The following is a 21,115-nucleotide window of genomic DNA, read 5'->3' as shown; positions in this document are numbered from 1 at the left end:
ACAGTAACTTTTGAGGTTTTGAATTTGATTTTGTTACAAATTAGAAGGAAACCAAACTGAATTGCTACTTAACCAGATCAATTAACTGAGTATCAAAAAGAACTATTTCAACTTCTTCTGAACTTGCATTAACTCCAGATACAGGAAACAGCTCTCCACCATCCCCCCAGAAAACGACACCACAAAACTACAAAGCAACTTGGGCCCCAAATAGAGCTGAATATTCCACCATATTATAATACTTTGTCTCAATGAGAAAACATTAAAATTTTATGAGTTTCTCTCCTTCACTAAATACAGCTAACGAAACAAAGATTTTTTAGTTAAAAGGAGGGCTATACATGTTTCAGTTATGTCAAAGCTTAAGTAATCCACTAACATACAGTCACCAGGAGTGAAAACCCAAATAATTAACTTACCTAAAGCAATTTACAATGAATACCATTTCTAGTCACATGCTGAGTGATTCCTTCAGGCTGAATTTTTCTGGAAGGTTTTGGCCAAAATGGTTCAGCTGTATCTCAAGAACGAGGTTAGTGTTATTTACCCTTTCCCGTGATACAAAAAACCTGGAGTCACCCACTGAAATTAATAGGCAGCAGGTTTAATACAAACAAGAGAATATACTTTTTCACATAATGCACAATAACCTGTGAAACTCATCATCATGAGATGTTGTGATGGCCAAAAGTATAACTGGGTTCAAAAAAGATCTAGATAAGGTCAAGTATCAGACCTTCATGCCTCCAGCTTCCATCCCGGGCACACCACAAGATCCATTGTCTACAGACAAGCACTGAGGTACAACCGCATCTGCTCTAACCCCACAGACAGAGACCAACACCTACAAAATCTCCACCAAGCATTCTCAAAACTACAGTACCCACATGAGGAAATACGGAAAAAGATCAACAGAGCCAGACGTGTACCCAGAAGCCTCCTACTGCAAGACAAACCCAAGAAAGAAACCAACAGGACTCCACTGGCCATCACATATAGTCCCCAGCTAAAACCCCTCCAGCACATCATCAGGGATCTACAACCCATCCTGGACAATGATCTCACACTTTCACAGGCCTTGGGTGGCAGGCCAGTCCTCGCCCACAGACAACCTGCCAACCTGAAGCATATTCTCACCAGTAACTGCACACCGCACCATAGTAACTAACTCAGGAACCAATCCATGCAACAAACCTCGATGCCAACTCTGCCCACATATCTACACCAGCGACACCATCACAGGACCTAACCAGATCAGCCACACCATCACCGGTTCATTCACCTGCACGTCCACCAATGTAATATATGCCATCATATGCCAGCAATGCCCCTCTGCTATGTACATCGGCCATACTGGACAGTCTCTAAGGAAAAGGATAAATGGACACAAATCAGATATTAGGAATGGCAATATACAAAAACCTGTAGGAGAACACTTCAACCTCCCTGGCCACACAATAGCAGATCTTAAGGTGGCCATCCTGCAGCAAAAAAACTTCAGGACCAGACTTCAAAGAGAAACTGCTGAGCTCCAGTTCATCTGCAAATTTGACACCATCAGCTCAGGATTAAACAAAGACTGTGAATGGCTTGCCAACTACAGAACCAGTTTCTCCTCCCTTGGTTTTCACTCAACTGCTAGAACAGGGCCTCATCCTCCCTGATTGAACTAACCTCGTTATCTCTAGCTTGCTTCTTGCTTGCATATATAAACCTACCCCTGGAAATTTCCACTACTTGCATCCGAAGAAGTGGGTATTCACCCACGAAAGCTCATGCTGCAAAACGTCTGTTAGTCTATAAGGTGCCACAGGATTCTTTGCTGCTTCTAGATAAGGTCATAGAGGATAGGTCCATCAATGGCTATTAGCCAAGATAGTCAGGGACGTAACCCTATGCTCAGGGTGACACTAAACCTCTGACTGCCAGAAGCCAGGATCATCACAGAATCATAGCTAGATCATATCAGAGTTTCTACGGACAGAAATTCCATGCTTGAATAATAAGAGTATAAACAGTAGGAATATACTTCCGAGCACCTGACCAGGATGGTAACGATGATTGTGAAACACTCAGGAAGATTAGAGGGGCTACAAAAACAGAAAACCCAATAATAATGGGGGATTTCAACTATCCCCATATTGTCTGGGTACACGTCACCTCAGGACAGGATGCAGAGATGAACTTTCTAGTCATCATTAGTGACTTCTTCTTGGAGCAGCTGGTCCTGGAACCCACAAGAGGGAGAGGAAAGTTTCTCTTCCTGCAGTCCCCAACTCAATCACTACATACCTTCCCAACATCTTAAGTAAATGAAGCAGAGGTTCTACAAATGACTCCTTTCACTGCACAACCTTGATTCTTTCCCAGAGCATCATTCATCCTCTGCACTGAGCCAGGCAGGGTCGTACACGATAAACGTGATCACATAATTAAAGATCATCACACTATGTAGGCACAATGGGGCCAAAATAAGGTTGCACAGGAATTTTGATTTTGCCTTTAATTAACTTCTGAGTTTCTATGTTAAAAAGAAAAGTAAGGGTGGGATTCACAAGGTGGATTTAGCCGCCAAATTATCACTTTAAGGCCAACATTTAGGCACCACTGTCATTCACAAACCCCCTGTTCTGTTACCATCTAACTCTGTAACATGCTTAGAGTCCCTAGGTACCTATGTTTCCACCTTTAAAGTCCCCAAGATGCCTACATTTCAGTGGCTGGAAACACCCTCAGCTGCCCAGGTACTTACATCTTGACATTGTCCAACAGCTCTAAGCCATGGGGGGAACCCAAACTAAACAGTCCCCTGTCTATCTGGCCTTCAAGGCCCAATCCTGTAGGTGTGTGCTCTGAGCACACCTAAACCCACACAAAAATGATTGCTCTCCCTTTATAACCTTTAGCCCAGTGGTTACAACACTCACCCGAGATGTGGAAGACGGATTCAATCATACCCTCTGCCTGACGTGAAGCAGGGACTTGAATTTGTCTCTCTCATCTCCCAGGCAAGATAAATCTGTCCCAGGAGTACCCATAGCCCAATGGTAAGAGCACTCTCCTGGGAAGCAGGAGACTATGGTTCAAGTCCCTGCTCCACATCAAGCAGAGGGAGATGGAACCCAGCTCTTCCACCTCCTGGATGAGTACTCTACCCACCGCGCTAAAGGCTGTAAGGGTCTCCTCATTCTTCTCTGTTTCTTGAAAAATGGCTGACTGGGCTTAGGCATCTAACTGCAGAAAAGGATTCATGGCTGTGAATCTCAAGCAGAAGGATGACTTCCAAGCAGTATCCCCAAAGGGAGGAAGGAGCTTTGGAATCCAGTCCAGATCTGAAGATAGCACTGCTGAACCAAGTGCCACACTGGATCTAGCAGCATGGGACGCGCTATAGTGTTCCTAAAATGTATGTATTGAAGCCTACGTAGTGGCCCTCCATAGCTCATATACTAGCACATTCTTAAATTATGTCGTAGATGTTACCTGTGATCTGGTCAAATGCACTATCATCCTTTTGGGGGGGGAGTAGGGGCTGAATGACTGCAGCATCATAAGTGATAATACACCCAGAATACTGTGAAAGGCAAGATCTGCCATCAAAGCACCAATGTCCAAGACCCTACGGGCTGATGTGATGGCTACTAAAAAGCCATCTCTGAAGATTAATAATATGTCACCCAGAGTGTTCTGACCACAGGCACAAGTATATATTTCCTAAACTCCTTAATTCACAATTAGAAAGAGGAAAATACTCACATACAGTTAAAGTTAGTTAAAATATCTTTAAAACTAAATCGTATTGTCAATCAAGTCCAACAAAATCATGCAATTTAGGGCTTTTGTTTTTCAAAAGCAGTGGGCCTGAACAAAGACATATTGTGTACATATGACTCTTAAACCCAAAGTTACTCAAACCAAGCAGATGGCAATTCTTCAGGCAAGTGGCTTGTTTCAATATAAATGAAAAAAAGCTTAACAGCCAACAAAAATTTGCAGATTAAGAACAGGACCTTTTGCCATCCTCTAGTACTAATAAACGTTTTCAACCATGTTCAAAGTCAGGTTTTTTTAAACAGATATTTAGGGAGGAAATGGCATTTTATACTGGAAAGAAGTTGTTAACAGAGGGAATAAAAGTGAACATCTATTGCTGATAATTACTCGTGCCTGCGGTCAGAACACTCTGGGTGACAATTGGCCAATCAGTCAGTACTCCATGCCCAGCTGGGGAATAAATCATTTAGTCCACTTCAACAACTCCACCTATGAACACATTTAAGATTAGCTTACATGCAAAGGAATATAATTTCTCAAACTCTGTATCATCTAATCATTTAGCATGCACATACAATCTTGAAGATGTGGAAATACATTTTAGGTCAGTTCCAAGTTTCTTCACCCCTAAATGTAGTGAAGTTAAACAGATTTTTAACTTTAAATTAGAAACTCATATAAAGAAATGCTAAAGAATAACATAGATTGGAACTTTTAACTAAGTTGTAGAAATTGTGAAAAATACACTAAAAATATTTTGTTGTTCACTTGGGCCTTGTCTAAGTTAGTGTACAGCAAATGCACTAGCGTGCTGTGTGGATGCTACTGCACACTAAAAGTTCCATAGTATGCTTTGACATACTGCTGTTCGATAGCAAAACTATTCTGGTCAGTGGCATTGGCTAATTCTTATATACAAGGAGTACTCAATGCTATGGAGGAATACTTTAAAGCTGTGGTGGTCTGCACATGGCCCGTCAGAGTAATCTGCTGGCCGGCCGCAAGACAGTTTGTTTACATTGACTGTTCGCAGGCACAGCTGCCTGCAGCTCCCAGTGGCTCCGGTTCGCCATTCCCAGCCAATGGGAGCTGCAGGAAGTGATGCCCCAAGCTGTGAGAGCGCTGCAAACTCCAGCACCCCCTGGTATTGCTGAGGCATTTTTAATGTGCACATTAGGTATTACAATGTCACAAAATTATTTTTTACCAATCTGTTTTAAACATTACCTGCAATATATTAATGGTAAGACTAATACTTATCAGTGGACCGTTTAACATTTTACATCCCTAGTTAGGAGCTGTAAGCTACATAGGCTACCTCTTTTCCTCTTCCTCTGTGGGCCTCAGTGGTACACTTTGCTTTCACATCTGTTCCTTCCATGAACCAGAACGACAGGTACTGAGAGAATGGCACAGCCATTTTGCCTACATTGTCCACCTTTAGCTTTTGAAAGAATGAAGAGGAAGCACCGGAGGGAAAGGTGAGAACCCACCCCCAATACACGCGGAGAATGGGGCAAACCCCCACCAAGATAGGTAGGGAAAATTTTGCATTTCTCAGAAGAAGTTTACTATAAAAGTGCATAAGTGCATGAAATTTTGAGAAGTGTATGTTTCTGACACCAGATGCAGTAGAGAACAACGTTTTTGATTATATTTAATCTAGTAAAATATTCTGCCTTTGGTAACAGAACCTTCATGCCACACTTTAACTTAGGCATGAAATGCTGTTGTAAGCTTTAAAAGTCCCCTTACACCACCTTAATTACAATGGCAGTGGCAGGTGCTAGTGCACACTCAAACAAGGATCTGATATCCTCGTATCAGATTATCCAAAAGATTTAATTGATAATGATTCCTGCAATATGTGTTCCATTAACTCAATTTTATTAAGCCAAATAGTGGAGTTTCCAAACTAACTAAGACAAATGAACATGCTAGTTTTCCAACATACAAATACACTGGGCCAAATGTTCAATTGATGTAGTCATGGTGAAATCAATGAGTTATGCTGATTTACACCAGCTGAAGATCTGGTCTTTTGAAACTAGCCAAAACTATAGTTTATGCTTTACTACATGCATCTCACTGGCTAACACCAATGAAATGTAAGTGTATATGACTCTCAACTGCAACCGCATAAAGCTGAGTCAGGAGACTTCTATTTTCTGAAGTGGCTGCAGTGAAATTAGGACAATCACTCTGGCTGTAATTAAAAACGTTGGGTTAAAACATTCACTTGCATGGAACAGATTTGTCAAACATATGAAAGACACCCCAGGGGAACTTTGTTGGGGGGGAAAAAGAAAAATCAAGCTCATTAAGGATTTATCCTGTAACGTGCAAGTGCCACATAAAGGCTCTAATCCTTAGATTTTTAAATATTCACTTTATTGCATATGCAAGTTCTACTCCACTTCATGACTTCTGAAAAATCCACTCAACAAGAATGGGTGCCCAAAATGAAACGTTAAATGAGTAAACATTATCTAGACAAGACATTTACATGTGAAGTAGTCCTTTGGAAAAAAAATGAAGGCTGTGAAAAATGTTGTGTCTTAAGGAAGCGGAAATTCAATTGGCTTTCATAAGACCCTCTAACTAGTCAAGCTATCCACAGAGGACTGATCCAATTCCCGTTGTAGTCTGAGGGAGTCTTGACTGGCATTAGTGGGCTCAGAATCAGGCCCAAAATGAGTTATCCAAGTCTGGTTTCAGTGTAATTTTTGTTGAGTGCGCTACAGAATTGCTACATCCAATTATTTAATCCCTCGTCCCAACCGAGGGAGGCCAGGGACTAACAAATCCCTCTTAGCCCTAAAGTTGTTCCCTTCAGATCAAGTTTGATGCATATTGAGAGCTCTCTCACTGGCCTGCAACTGCCTGCATTCTACATATTACATAGACACATTAGTTCAGCCCACAGCGTTGTCAGGCTGGTTTCTTTCACAAGGACCAAATTCACTGAAAAGTAGAGAAAGTGGTGTGATAAATCAAGTTACTTACCAGTAAGCAGAGATCTCATATTTGGTCATCTTCTCTACCTACTATCCCTGGTCTGTGGGCGCTCCCCATAACTGCTGCCATATGCCCCTTGAAATTTCAAACTGCAGGTTGGTAAGCTCATGCACCAGCACATGTATCAAGCATTGACTTGCCCTACATTACATAAATGTCAATACTGTGCAGAGACCCCTCCTCCCTCAGTTACAGGGAAGTGTGCACAAACCTGGAAGCAACCGGCAAAGTTCAGATACCAGTAAATAACACATTTTTCCACTCTAATTCTTATCTCCTTTACTGAGCCTCAGCTTTTCGAAGACTGAGAATAAGTACTTTTACATAAGGAAGATATGATTTGAGAATGTAGAAGAAATAGGCCTGATTCTTCACAACCTTGTACAGTCATTTACACCTGTACAGAGCAAGGGTAAAATATTCCACTTTCGTATGCAGTATTATTGTAGCCGTGTTGGTCCCAGGGTATTAAAGAGACAAGATAGGTGAGGTAATGTTGGTCCAATAAAAGATATTACCTCACCCACCTTGTCATTCTAGTTCCGTAGCATTTACGTGCACTTTAAATGAGGGTAAGTGACTAGAAGGCAGCGGAGAATCAAGCCACCGGAGTCCGGAGATCTGGCTGTCCAAGAAAGGCATCGGCCTCAAACAAAATGCAGGTAAATGTTTAAAAAAAAGGAACAGACTAGCCTTCGTTTTCACAGTTGTCATATTTCATCGAAGGGATATGTTTGGCACAGGCTATAGCGGTTGCCTTGCTGCACCACTTGTAAAGTCTTCAATAGACCAACCCTGCAGGTGTGAATTATACAGTCCACCACTAATTTTTCTTTTATTTAGTATTCTACTCACTAAGTATCCTACTTTAGCCAACTATATATTAATAGTCATACTGTAAACCTATATATTAAGCAACAGTGAGACATGATGCTGAAGTGACAACAAAGGCTCATAACTCAAACTAGCAGGGAGGGGAAGAAAAGGAGAGAATTGTGGTAGTTTTGTAGTAAAGGCACATAAGTAACATGGGCCAGGTCAATGCTAGATGCATGACTTGATGCACGTTTACCTACCTGATGTTTCAAATTTCACCGCTTCCAGGTCCACAAAACAGTGTTCTCAGGAAACGTTAAAAAATGGGAAACAATGATAGATCCCAAGCTGGAGAAAATGTTTTATTAGATATTTATCTGCTCATATTTACACTTGTCATATTTCCACTTTAAAATGTGTAATAGTATAGATATATTTACATCACAAACAAGACAAAAGGCATCTTTTTCACAGCTTTTTTGAAACTGTAAATAGCAGGAAGTTCTATCACCACAGAAGATCATTTAGATGATCTGATATTATACTGATACTAACATGCATAAGATGGCCAAAGATGAGTGGTTTGTGATGCTATATCAGGTTACTTCAGCTACAAAATGAAAATTTAGATGTGAAATTTTCACATTATGAATTATCTTTGTGGTAAGGGTGACAAAACATCTACTGACCTTTTCACTTGATTGTCTTCTTTTCTTTAGCTGAATAAGATCTGTTTCCACCTTTTCTGCCAACTCCAGCTTCCTTTTGTTCCTCTTAAAAGCTGCTAAACTAAACCCTATAAAATATTTTAAAAGCATTTAACTAATGAAGTGTTATTCAAACAAATAGTAGACTAGTCAGGTATTACACTTCAGAAGTCTCTTCCACCCACATGATTAGCAGCAATATCCGAAGTTAAGATATAGATTGTGTGAAGTTTCAGTACTACAGATTTTACATCTTTTACTAAATCAAAAGGAGATACTGTTCAAATATAACCTTGAGTAAAATATCTAATGCAGACAAGTCACTGAACACATCTGGAAGTTATGATGCCCTAAATATCTCCCTGTTTGGCAGTCATGTAGCAACACTAGACAAAAGAGAAAGCAATAAGTGGCTTGTTAGAATGATTGTTTTGGACTGCTAAGATGTAAACAGATGCCATGTGAGCTTGTTTTGATGATATCCATAAGTTTATATAGCCTCTTAACTAAGTTAATTACATATCTGTATGCTCACCCACATATTTAAATCCACATAATACACAGCCAATATTTTTATGCACCATAATCCAGCACAGGCTAAAGATCAATACATCTTGAGGATGCACACATGTGTTTTTCCACATTTAATAACTACATTTAAAAGGAAATGTTTTCTAAATTACAACTAAAAATGTGATGCTTAATAAAAATGATGGTGTATTCTCAGTTTGAGAGCTTTGTTTTACAAAAAGCATATTGACAGGAACACTTTTGTAGTTCAAATTAGTTTTGATTTAAGGTTACCCTCAGCTTGTCTTAATTCCCCCTATACTTCTAAGAGGGAAGAAGAAACACTGCAGAGGGTAGTCCCTTCAATACGCAGAGATGTATACAGGTATATTCCAAAGCCAGTGAAAGTTAAATGCAAGAAATCCCTACATCATAAAAGAATGTTTAATTACATTTCAAATATAGCTGAAAATAGCTCTCTTCCTGTACCATTATCATTTACAAAGCCAGCACAGCTCCAGGAGCAATCTGTTAGTTAACTGATACTGTCTAGTAAAACTGGCCAAAATTCAGAGTTTCCAGTTCATGGAATATTTCAACATTTCAAAACTTGGTTTTGGCCAGGTTCAGGCTGAAACCAAATGTTTGAAAGTTTCTCATGAACCAGGAATTCTGAAAAAAAATTGTTTCAAAAGCACCAAAACATGGTGTTTCCAAAACAAAATATGATGACCCAATTCCTGGCACCTCTTGTGAAACTGACATATCAGTTTCACCACTGTTATTCAATGGTGGACAACAGTGAAACTGACAAATTTCACGAGCTGCCAGGGATCCCAGGGCTCATGGTTCCAGGCAGGGCCGGCTCCATGTTTTTTGGGAGAGCACCGAGACCAAATATGCAGTAAGCGGACTGTAGAGTGTCTCCCATCATTCTTGCACCTTGGATGGCTACTTCGCCACTTCAACCACGCTCTCAACATATGAAGCTCTCCAAGGTTCAAGAGGTAAAATTCACATACTGTCAATAGAAGACATGAGTCTCTAGCACCTTTCACCAGCATAAGAGTTAATTAGTTTTGACTCTAAAGCGTACTTTCATTTTTAACTTATCTAAAGCTTTGTCCTTTCAACAAGCGTACTGTCCTAGAGATTTGCCTTTAAAGACAATCTTATACATAGGTTTTGATTCAGTGTAGTATGTTGTAATAGTATTTTCAAAAAGTCTTTTCCTTTAACATGGACTTTCAAGAGGGCACCACTGGATTACCAAATGCAGCGCATAGGACAAAGGCCATCATCACCCGAGAAATTGTACGTGCCTATAAGTAACAAGCAGCACATAAGCATGAATTTGGGATCCAATACGTCATTCAACTCCAGAATACTAGTAAAAAGTATTTGCACAGTTTTAGCCTCCATAGCAGTTACAATTTATATAAACATGATGAGATTACAAGATTGGTTGGTATCACTGATTCAAAAAGATCAATACAACACATTACATGGGTTAAAAACTGATCTCAAAGAGTAACTGCGAGTCACTTTTCATCCAAAGCCAAAGGTCATGTTTCTAGCGGAGGTCCAAAAAAATTGATTCTTGGCCCAATGATATTTGAATCTATGATTTTTGAAGGATGTAAAACTGCTAGAAAGTCACAGATAATAACAACTGGTAATATAGTAACAATAGATCAGTTCAACAGAGATCTGTATTGCTTGAAAAACTGGTGTTATTTGAACATGTGTTTTTAGTGCAGTCAAATTCAAGGTCATATATCCAGGAAAAAGGCAGGTCACACTCTGTAGCAGGGTGGATCCTGCTCCTGCTGAGAAGGGGTTTAAAAAGTGGCCTGACAGGGCTTGAGAGCAGTGGCTCTCAAGGCTGAGCTGATCAGGGAAGTGGCTGCAGCTGGGGGCCACGCCCCAAACTGAAGAACAGGGCCTTATAAGAAGGCAAGGAAGCCAGGAGCCAGACAGTCTCTCTCTGGCTGTAGAGAGAGATGGGCCTGGCTGCTTAGGAAAAGAGACAAGGTACCTAGAGTGAAGCAGGGCTGGGGAAGGCTGAGGAGCTGGGGAGCTCCAGCCTAGAAAGCCCCAGGCTGCGGCCTAGCAGTGGGCCAACAGGTACTGTGGGTTGCAGGGGGCAACCTAGGGGTAGGCCAAGGCAGCAGGTCCAAACCCAACTTTGCCTGTGATGAGTAGGCTGATACTGCAGTCTGCTCCAGAGCGTAGGGCTAGACAATGACTGGCAGTAGCCAAATACTGAGGCAAGGTAGGGATAGAGGGTGGGGGTTCCCTGAGACAGAAAGGGAGACCCAGAGAGAAAGGGGTTACTGCTAGGGGGCAGCACCCCATGTAGAAGGGCACCGGGTCCAGGGAGGGACACAGGGGCCTATGAACAGGTGGATCACCAGCCTGCAGAGGGTGCTCCAGGGCTGGACTGAGCTAAATTCGCAGAGCAACCAGCAGGAGGTGCCGCAGGGGTGAGTCGACCTGTTTACACACTCGCAGGATGGTTAACTGTACCCCAGAAAGTAGTGACTCAAGAGGACTTGATGGATGACCTACTGAACACAGACTCCCAGGACAATGCAATGACTCAGAGGGTTAAAATGATCATTGGATGTACCAACAGGGTGCGATGGGGTATACAAACCCCACACTGGGCCCAAAGGAGTCAAAAGGCAATACTAGGCCCAGGTAGCCCTGCCCTTCCAGGCCTGCTAAGCATGCTCTGGCTGGAGAAGTGGATAAAAGAAGCTCAGAAGCCCAGGAGGACAGGCTGCTGGAGAGACGACGCCTTCTCTGTGAAGCTAGACGGAAGGCTAAGCCTGAGAGGGGACTACAGAGTGGGTAAGGCCCACAGGCAAGGCCTTCTCCAACCACTACCCCCTTTGAGAACCAGCAGGTCCTGCAGGGCCCTGCTCATTTGGACTCCTTTGTTCAGTTATTGACTGGTTGGACTATAGGGGCCATGCCCCCAAATCGGTAGGAAGTAGCCTAGAACAGCGGATGTAGACTCTCTGCAGGAAGGACCCTGCCAATGTTGCTTCCCACAGAGCCCAGGGCTGGGACCCAGTGGAGAGGGAGGGCCCCGGTCCCCCTGCTAAACCCCCACTTAAGAGCAAAGACCCAGATATGGGTGGAGGCCAAATCACTCCCAGGCACTTCTACTGCCCTGACAGAGAGACAAGGGGCTGGAAGTCAGGTGCACTAACTGCTAACTGCACTAACCTCTCCAAGCACCCTGTTGCACAGGGGAATAGTGTACGTAGAAAGGTGATACGTCTCTCACACTGAAATCATGAGACTTACTGGATCTGGGTGAAAGTCTGTGCTCACACTTCAGAAAGGATGCTGAGTAGTTGGAAAGGGTTCAAAATCATTAAGTCTGGGAAACCTGCCTTACAGCAAAACTTAAACTCAATCTATTCACCTTAACCTGCCTTACAGCAAAACTTAAACTCAATCTATTCATAGTTGCATAGCTTAGGTCAACTTACCTCAGTAGTTTAGACATGGCCATAGTATCCAAGTTTAAAATAAACTATGAATCCAAGATATTAGGAGTAGTAAGGATACGTTTTCTATCTCTGGGGATCAGATCAGGCTCTAACTAGTCATACAGCACCACCGGCAGTCAGTTCATGGAGTGGACTGAAACTGTACCAGAGAGGAGGTTTTTGTACACTTTCCCTTTTAACTGCAGTTGGAGGGAGGGGGGATTACAAAAAGAATATACCAGCAAATTACAGGAATTAAAGTGGCTTAGCACAGCAATCTGCTGAGCAGCTGCTAAATAACTACTGCGTAACTGAAAACAGAAACAGATGCAAGTAATTAAAAATAGGTAGGTTGAAATGAAATTTAACTCTGATATATTACCCCAGCTATGCTTGGGCTAAGCTGAGTGACTGTATTAGATCTAATTTTCCTTCATATTACTCCACTTTGACAGAGACAGCAGCATGTAAAGCAAAGTAATGTTCATCCGTAAGTAGTGTCACAGATTTTAACACAACATGTGACTAGATAAAGCCATACAGCCACCAAGATTGTGTTTGCAGGAGTGAATCAATCTGTATGTCCTTGCTCATGTAAAGGTTGCTGCACCCAGGGAACGTGATTCATCACAGGAAGAGGCAGGCAATGGTACATCCATCATCTGCCCTGGGCTTCTATCAGGGAGGATGGTTTTGTTTTACTGTGGAGCTCCATCAGACCTCATTATCAGATGCACTCAATCAACACATCAGGGGGGCATGTCCTGGGTGCCCTCGCCCTACTTTGCCCTGTGCTAAGCTCATACATTGTTTGGGCTGCACTTTGCTGCTCTGGCGTCTCAGGGAATTGCAAGTAAGCTTGCATCACTGTGATCCCTTCCAGGTAGACTTTGCACGACTAACAACCTAGAGTTCTGCCAGCAGAACACAGGCAGCGAATTAAGCTCATTTACTTGCCACATGATGAGAAGCGATAGAACTTTCATAATTAAGGTTTAGACAGAGTCTTCTGTTTAAGGGCCATTTCCCCCCCAAATTTTCCCCTAAAATCCACATGTATACTCAGATTGTCAAAAACATGAGCTAGCTACGCCTGACCTAAACTTAATCATTCTTCCTAACCAACACACACGCACACACTTCCTAGAGATTTTGAGTTAATAACCCTTTCATCTTCACCTTAAGAAAACCTTTTAAGAGAGAACCTTCAGTTACGTTTATGGAACAATGTCTGGGCCACACTGCTAGTATTCACTGGAGGAGCAGTAGAGCAGAGGACAGGGAACGTGCATGGCAGTATGAGAATGCCAGTGCACATTTGGAGATTTGGGTGGGCACCCAGAATATGGAAGGGGTTATTAGGATGAGATGAAGTATTCTTGCACTCCACTTGTGTAGACATTAATAGGACATCAGATAGTACAACTGTCCAATTAGGAATGAAGCGAAAGTATGCTGAGGACACAATTTCTTTATTCACAATGCCTGTTGCCATTTCCACAGGGTCAGAGTTAAAGTTGGGGGGGCAGGAAGGGGAAGAGGCAGGAAAAATACCTTAACTCTATTTCCTATGTTTTAGAAGGGCAGAAGGCAGTGCTAGGCTACCTTAAAGTGCACTGTAACATTATCAGTGATAGTGAGTTAATCCAAATGTTGTAATCCCAAATTAAGATTTTATACAAATTTGCAGTCCATCAATCCACTTCACTGAAACAGAAGTCTCTCTCCAGAGAGTGGATCATCCATCTAGACACTCACCCAAGGAGGCTGGCTGAAGCTGGAAAAAGATACTTCCTCTACCTTGTCTGCAAAGGGCTGGTGAAGTCAAGAGTGGAAAAACATAAGCAGCAGAACAAAGGAACCAGGTGTTTGGGGGGGAGCTCAACCAGATTGGACACATTAAACTCTACCTCTCAATCTGCATTTGGCTCCAAAATTCATTCATTTTTAGCTTGTATGTATGGGTATGTGCATTTTTATAGATGGGGCTGGTAGCACCACCTATTAAGGTTGCAGACATTTCCCATCATAAGAGCTTGTTTTCAGTTCTGTATAACTTTGCCATTTATACTGAAGTTTTCCTTACTATATATACACGCATATTGAGACTGTGCTGAGGTGATATGGAATCCCTGATGTTATCTGAGCCTTGCCTCTGCTAAGCTTATTGTCCTGAAGTTTTTATAAGATAAGACAAGGTCACAGTGGCCATGAGCATTTTTAACCAGTGCCATCTAGATCTGCTCTAAGCCATTTTATGACAGCGCTTAATGCCATTTGGCAGTCAACTCTTGAACACTCACTGTTGCTTCTTCCAATGGTGCTAGCAACAAAGGAAATTTTAGGTAGGGGTAGAGTTAGTGTAAGAAGCCTCCTTGACTATCTCCTATGACTATGTGGCAGCTGCTGTATATAACATTCCTTAAACCCCATTGACTTTAGAAAAAGGAAACAAGGATTGTAAAAATATTCTGTCTAATCAAGCCAAAGAAATTTTTCAAGACCTTTGCTTTTTTAGAAACTGGAAAAATTGTTAAAAGTTTCATTCAGCAAGGCCTGTGCATCAAATTATCTGGAAAATGAAATATATTGTGGATCTGTATCACAGTTAATACAATCAAGAATAATGCTGTCTTAGTTCTGGAGGGTATAATTGTTTGATGATTTGAGTATCAGCAACTTTAGACAGGAAACTTCTTGATGTTTATATACATTAAGTCATTGATTTGCATTACTTATTGACCTAAAATGGAGCTATAGTTTTAATTATAAAGGATAATTATCCAAGTTCTACAGAATACTAGAACTTAAAACATCCTTATGTACCATGACTGATGCCAGTGAAGTGAAATACACTTCAAAATATGAAACCATTTTTAAAGTCACTCTGACCTGTTCCTCCTACTCACACCACCAGTTTACTCACTTGTAGTCATGATACCTGGTGAACATGCTGGTATCCCATGATCAACTGCCCATCTGTAAGCTCCTTCACCAACCAAAAAGCTAAAACACACAGAAGAAGGAATTTAAACAAAAAAATTAACAAGTGCTTCTTCCCGGGCAAAATTGTTTGGTTTGGTGGCTTTTAAACGGCAAACTATCTGCTTTTGAAAGAAAGTCCCCACTAACTGTAGAGTTGACCCTTTGCGTAGTTATGAGACATGAAATAAGTTTATTTCTTTAAACCAGTCCCTCCCCAAGTCCTATCACATTTAGAATAAGTTACCAAATCACATGCAAGAGCTTCTTCTCTAAAAAATATAAATAAATAAATAAAAATAAAGTGTCTTCTGCTTTTTTAGACTGCTGCTGACTTTGAAGACTCACATACATTAAATGAATACAGATAAAATGGAAATACATTTCCAGTTAAGCATGTTTCAGAATACTTAAGAGTGTGCAATAAATGATTTCTGATAATCCGTTTCCTTTCACCTATATTTCCCAGTATAAAGATCACATGCAGTTTCAGATGTTGAGGATGAATTTGAAAAAGATTTGCAAAACCATGTCTGAAATACTGATGTTTCACTTGGCCAGTGTCAATAATTGTATTACAGTAGTAAGATACTAGGCAGTATGCCTGTGCATGCAAGCAGCAGTTACTAAAAGGCTTTAGAACTTTGGATATAAATATTTTAATTGGCTGTCAATAGTTATACACATGTTTATAAGACTTAGTAAATGCAGGGAATAAGATGGAATTTAGAACATAAGAATGTCCACACTGGATCAGACCTAACATCTATCTAGAACAATATCCTGTCTTCCAACAGTGCCCAATGCCAGATACTTCAAAGGGAATGAACAGAACAGGGCAATTATCAAGTGATCCATCCCCTGTCATCCAGTCCCAGCATCTGGCAGTTTAAGTAGTATTTTTGATTAATTGAAATTTTAAAGTTTTCTTTTTCATACACTAGCTCTTAGCATTGTCTCCGGATTTCACTGTTACCTGATGCGCTATTGAGAAGCATAGTTAAGTTTCTTTCAAAATATGTATGCTACTTGAAGTCTGCAAGGTATTTCATATTCACTCTTCAACATTTAGACAGATTTATATTAAGAAAAATGTTGCATTTTAAATGCATTGTAAAGATGCTTTACATTGTTCAGCTCCATCTTTAATAAGCTGTTTGCCATTTGGATAGGATAACTCTTTTGGTTAACAAAACGTTGTAATCTTTATTTTCCAACTTTAGGTTAAAAGATGGAGTCACCATAAACAGAGAGAGTAAGATAAAGGATTTCAAAATCCATTATTCTTTTAACTCTACACAAATCTTAAGTTTAACCCTTAGAGAAAAAAAGTATCTTTTCATAAGAAAAGGCAAACAAACAGGTTTCTTAGGAAAAAAGTCATTTTGACTGACAAGTTTACAGGACTTCTTAAAAATCAAATTAGGAATAAGAACTTAGTAATAGTACAAATTTGTGTCAATAGCCATGAAGAAAGAAATTAACACTCAACATAGTATCATCTTCTATCCACAATATTTCATTCTATTCACAGCTGCACCAAGTGCACAATAATATGTTCCAAGATGAGAGAACAAAGCAAGTCTTCCTTTTAGAGGCACGCTATTGCTCATGTGTAACAAACAGCATCGGCCTTCTGTGGATAAGAATAACCTTCAAATATTGCATTCATTAAAGACCAAAGGCTAAAAGAAAGTCAAGCAGAACAAAGCAATTACCAAGGTGGAATTCTGCCAGCAGAGAGTTTTCCCTTCTGCCCTTCACACAACAACCTATTTGCAACTGAAACAGGATTCTTGATTCCTGAAAAGAAATAGGAACAAAAATTTTAAATGTTTCACAACTGTTGCAGGGTTTATTTTCACTAACCAACATTAGGAATTCAGTTTTCTGTTGCTATTACAAGTTTGCATGGCATTTGTTAAGGCAAAAGACATTGCCTGCAATATCCGAGATCTCAATATAATGGTAAACTGATAACTGTACAAAGGCTTGGCACTTGCTTTAAAGTTAGCATTTTCTTTTGGAGTGCACTGAAATGTGACTGCCCCACTACAAGAGTCCAGAAATTCAAAGATAAGATGGAAGGGGCTAAACACTGTAGCAAGAAAGGGACACTTCTTTTTAGGCCTCCTATGAATCATGAAGCAGTTTAAAAAAAAAAAAAAGTCCATTCTTTCTCAAAGTCTTTTGCAGTCACCTTTAAAACAGCTACAAGAGAAGGCAACAGGTTCAGAGTGATCCTCTTCCTGATTGTCAGAGATGTTTGCTCATTTATTTCTCCATTTCTATGATTATCAGCTTTAATGATATGGAGGAAAAACAAAACAGGACATTTTGCAGTCCTCAATAGCCTCCCCTGGTTTTACTACATGTATTCACTTTCAAAGACAGAAAAACCTATAATGCCCCTTGTAAAAGTGTGTAAGTCAGTAGCACATTTTCTATGATATTTTTCAACATCTCAGGTGTTTAGAGGCTTGAACAACTTGATGCTGTCTCTTTAAAAATGTGTTTCATAGGATTCTACAAGTGAAGAGACATTTTAAATTGACCAGAACAGAGATGCTGTGTTAACAGCAAGATTCATTTCTCATCACACAGAGAGCTGCACTAGTGTTAGAGGAACACATTTTATAAACTACTTTTCTCGCTTTTTACATCAGAGTTGTGACAAAAAAAATCTTAAACTCAAATATCCCTTAGCCAGTGAAGTAACAACAAATGTCTGTCTCAGACAGCTCTGGAAAAGTTTTGTCAAATATTGTATGTTTCAAATGAAATGTAAAAATGTAAACTTACACACCATAACATTGAATTAAATCAAGTCTGCAAGTAGACAGACTGTAAAAGCAGATTAAGACATATTATTGTTTCATTTTACATATTCTATTAGCATCTCAACATGATTTATACTTTGCAGCATAGCCAAGGCCCCAAGTCTAAAAGGTGCTCCACTTGAACAAACCTGTATCCATGGGAGCACCTTACAGGACCAGGACTGAATTACCTTCATGACAAACTAGAATGCTGAAAAAGAGTACTTAAAGCAAAGTACAGAGTTTTATAATAATTATGGGCCCAATCCTCCCTCCATTGACTTCAATGGGAGTATTTTGGAGTGAAATTGAGAGCTCTCCTTCTCTCAAGGGAAAGCATTAATCATCTTTAAACATGAACTGTATTTATGCTTTATAGTATATAGTTAACATACCACTCAGTGCTCCAACTGCTCCAAAATTTAATGACTTTCCATCCATTATACTGGCATCACATTCTATCTCACCCAAAAGGTTTAGGTTAGATCCCATTCCTGCATTTGTAAAGGGGGAATCCTAAAAACATAAGAACAGACCACAGAGTAAGATACATACACATGCCATGTCATATATCCGAAACTCAGTATCATTAGACTGACAACACTCACCTGGACAAAAATCTATGGAACTTTCTACAGCAAGTAACTGAATTGCTGTAGAAAAGGCAGCTTCCCTAGATGGTCATCTTGGACATGTTACAGTGTAAACTCAATATACACTACAATGATGGTGTATTTAAAATGCACTGTGCTACCATAAAGGACAACTTTAGCCATACAGCAACCTAGGAAAGCCTTTTGTTAAAGACTAGATTTGTGGTAGAAGCAAAATTTCTCCAAGGGAAAAACAGATCAGTGCATTTGGCACCAAGAAACTTCTACCAACTAATTCAGCTACACCTGTGCAGCCTCCACTGTAGAGGCCACACACACACTCTTTCAACTAGACATTGAGTACTAGGACTGGTGATGACTTACTGAGGCAAAATGGTGGGCAAATGGAATTGATAGTTTTCCTTAATATTCTAAAATTAAGTAGGGTTTGAGCTTTGCCCATACAACAATACCTGCCTGGTGGAACAGAGAAAGGAAGCAGCACTACCAAAAAAAACAAAACAACCCAAAAAAAAATCACTTCAAAAAATTTCTGTTTGACCATTCACCTAGAGATGGTCATTTTGATGGGCATGTAATTTCTTCCATAGGAGGAAAAGTACACTTCCATGCTTAGTCGGTGTTCTCATAACAAATTTGCAAAGCTAGTGTATATTTGTTATGATTGATAATCTACATTTCTACATCACTTTCATCCTCAAGGATCCCAAACAAATAGAGTCACCTACACAATCACAGATTAAAAAAAAAAAAAAACAGAATTATTCCAGTAGTGCTGCCTATTTTCATACTACCCACCACTCCATAACTAGTTCAGTTTTTGCTACACTGAACTTGAATTGGCAGCAAGACATTCAGGAAATGCCACACTGTCCAACACAAACAAAATGGTGTGGGAAGGGGAGAACAGGGGAGGAAAGGTTAAGTCCAAATCTCAAGCATGTCTTCTCCCTTTAAGTTTTGTATCGCCATTTCTGTGACTGAAGTGAAAACGCCTCCTGGGTGGCACAAGAGAGCTGTTCGACATCAGTACTAGACAACTAATTTTAACTGGAGAAGAGATCATATCTAATTAAAGATTCAAAATGAATTTAACTGAATAGCGGTTAATCAAGTTTTGTTATAGTTCCCTATGGAAGCACCCTAGAAAAGGACTAGCATATACTAACCTTGGTCCTAATAAATTAAAAGGATGATGCAAAAAAGCAGTTTAGACTCAGATGGAGGGTCTAGGGACTAGAATGTGGAAAATGGCAATCCAGAATACAGAAAAGAGGGGAAAAAAGTGTTGGGAACTCCAGATCAAACAGTAGGATCCCAAGCTAAGAGGAGTGTCGGGGGGGGGGGGGGGGGGAAGTATATAGGTTTGGAATGTTTATATTTTTTTAACCGGTAAATATCAGCGAATGTTGATTACAGATACAAACCATGAACAAATATTTCCACGGATAATTGAAATTTACAGATGGTCAATAAAAGAAAAATGCTGCCTGAGAACTTAATCCAGTGATTTAGACTTTTGAATTAGGCTGGTTACAAATGAGCTAGCAAACAAATAGTAGAAATGGATATGATTTGTTGAGTTAAGGATATTTATTTTTTATCTTTGACATGGGGTGTTGACAGTTTGTGACTTAACGGTTTATAAACAGGGCCCTCCCAAATTCACTGCCGTGAAAAACACGACACGGACCGTGAAATCTGGTCTCCTCCGTGAAATCTGGTCTTTTGTGTACTTTTATCCTATACTATACATATTTTATCCTAGACTATACGCTGGAGAAGACCATCGTTTCTCAAACTGAGGGTCCTGACCCAAAAGAGGGCCGGGGGAATCCCCAAGGTTACTGAAGGGGGGGGACATCACAGTATTGCCACCCTTACTTCTGTGCTGCCTTCAGAACTGGGAGGCCAGACAGTGGCGGTTGCTGGCCAAGGTCCCAGCGCTGAAGGCAGCAGCAGAAGTAAGGGTGGCAATACCATACCATGATATCCTTACTTCTTGCTGCTGCTGGAGGCGGTGCTGCCATCAGAGCTGGGCTCCCAACCAGCAGCTGCTGCTCTTCGGTCACCCAGCTCTGAAGGCAGCACTGCTGTCAGCAGCAGTATAGAAGTAAGTGTGGCAATACTGCAACCCTCCCACATCCCCATTTTGGGTCAGGACCCTTCAGTTACAACACCATGAAATTTCAGATTTAAATGGCTGAAATTATGAAACGTATGATTTTTTAAATCCTATGACCATGAAATTTACCAAAATGGACCATAAATTTGGTAGGGCTCTATTTATAAATCTTTTAACTTGTTGAATCTCAATGTCTACTATCATAATAATTGTCTAACATCCATGATTTCCAGCAAATAAGAAA

The 21,115-nt window shown here is 40.5% G+C and overlaps 1 protein-coding gene across 11 annotated transcripts in view; it reads right to left on the bottom strand.

Annotated features, from left to right (window-relative positions):
• The window catches only part of TASP1 (taspase 1), a 155,353-nt gene that overhangs the window by 105,387 nt on the left and 28,851 nt on the right, over nucleotides 1-21,115 (bottom strand). For 10 of the 11 annotated variants that reach the window (XM_045011800.1, XM_045011806.1, XM_045011803.1 and 7 more), the window contains 4 exons: nucleotides 18,528-18,648; nucleotides 17,032-17,116; nucleotides 15,258-15,337; nucleotides 8,298-8,404 (listed from right to left, as the gene is read on the bottom strand). In XM_045011800.1, the coding sequence (XP_044867735.1) occupies nucleotides 8,298-8,404; nucleotides 15,258-15,337; nucleotides 17,032-17,116; nucleotides 18,528-18,648 (393 nt within the window). The remainder of the gene's footprint in view (nucleotides 1-8,297; nucleotides 8,405-15,257; nucleotides 15,338-17,031; nucleotides 17,117-18,527; nucleotides 18,649-21,115) is intronic. The other variant, XM_045011807.1, reaches the window with a different exon arrangement.

Source organism: Mauremys mutica, chromosome 3, assembly GCF_020497125.1.
Source record: "Mauremys mutica isolate MM-2020 ecotype Southern chromosome 3, ASM2049712v1, whole genome shotgun sequence".
NCBI lineage: Eukaryota > Metazoa > Chordata > Testudines > Geoemydidae > Mauremys > Mauremys mutica.
This window is presented reverse-complemented; position numbering and strand designations above follow the sequence as displayed.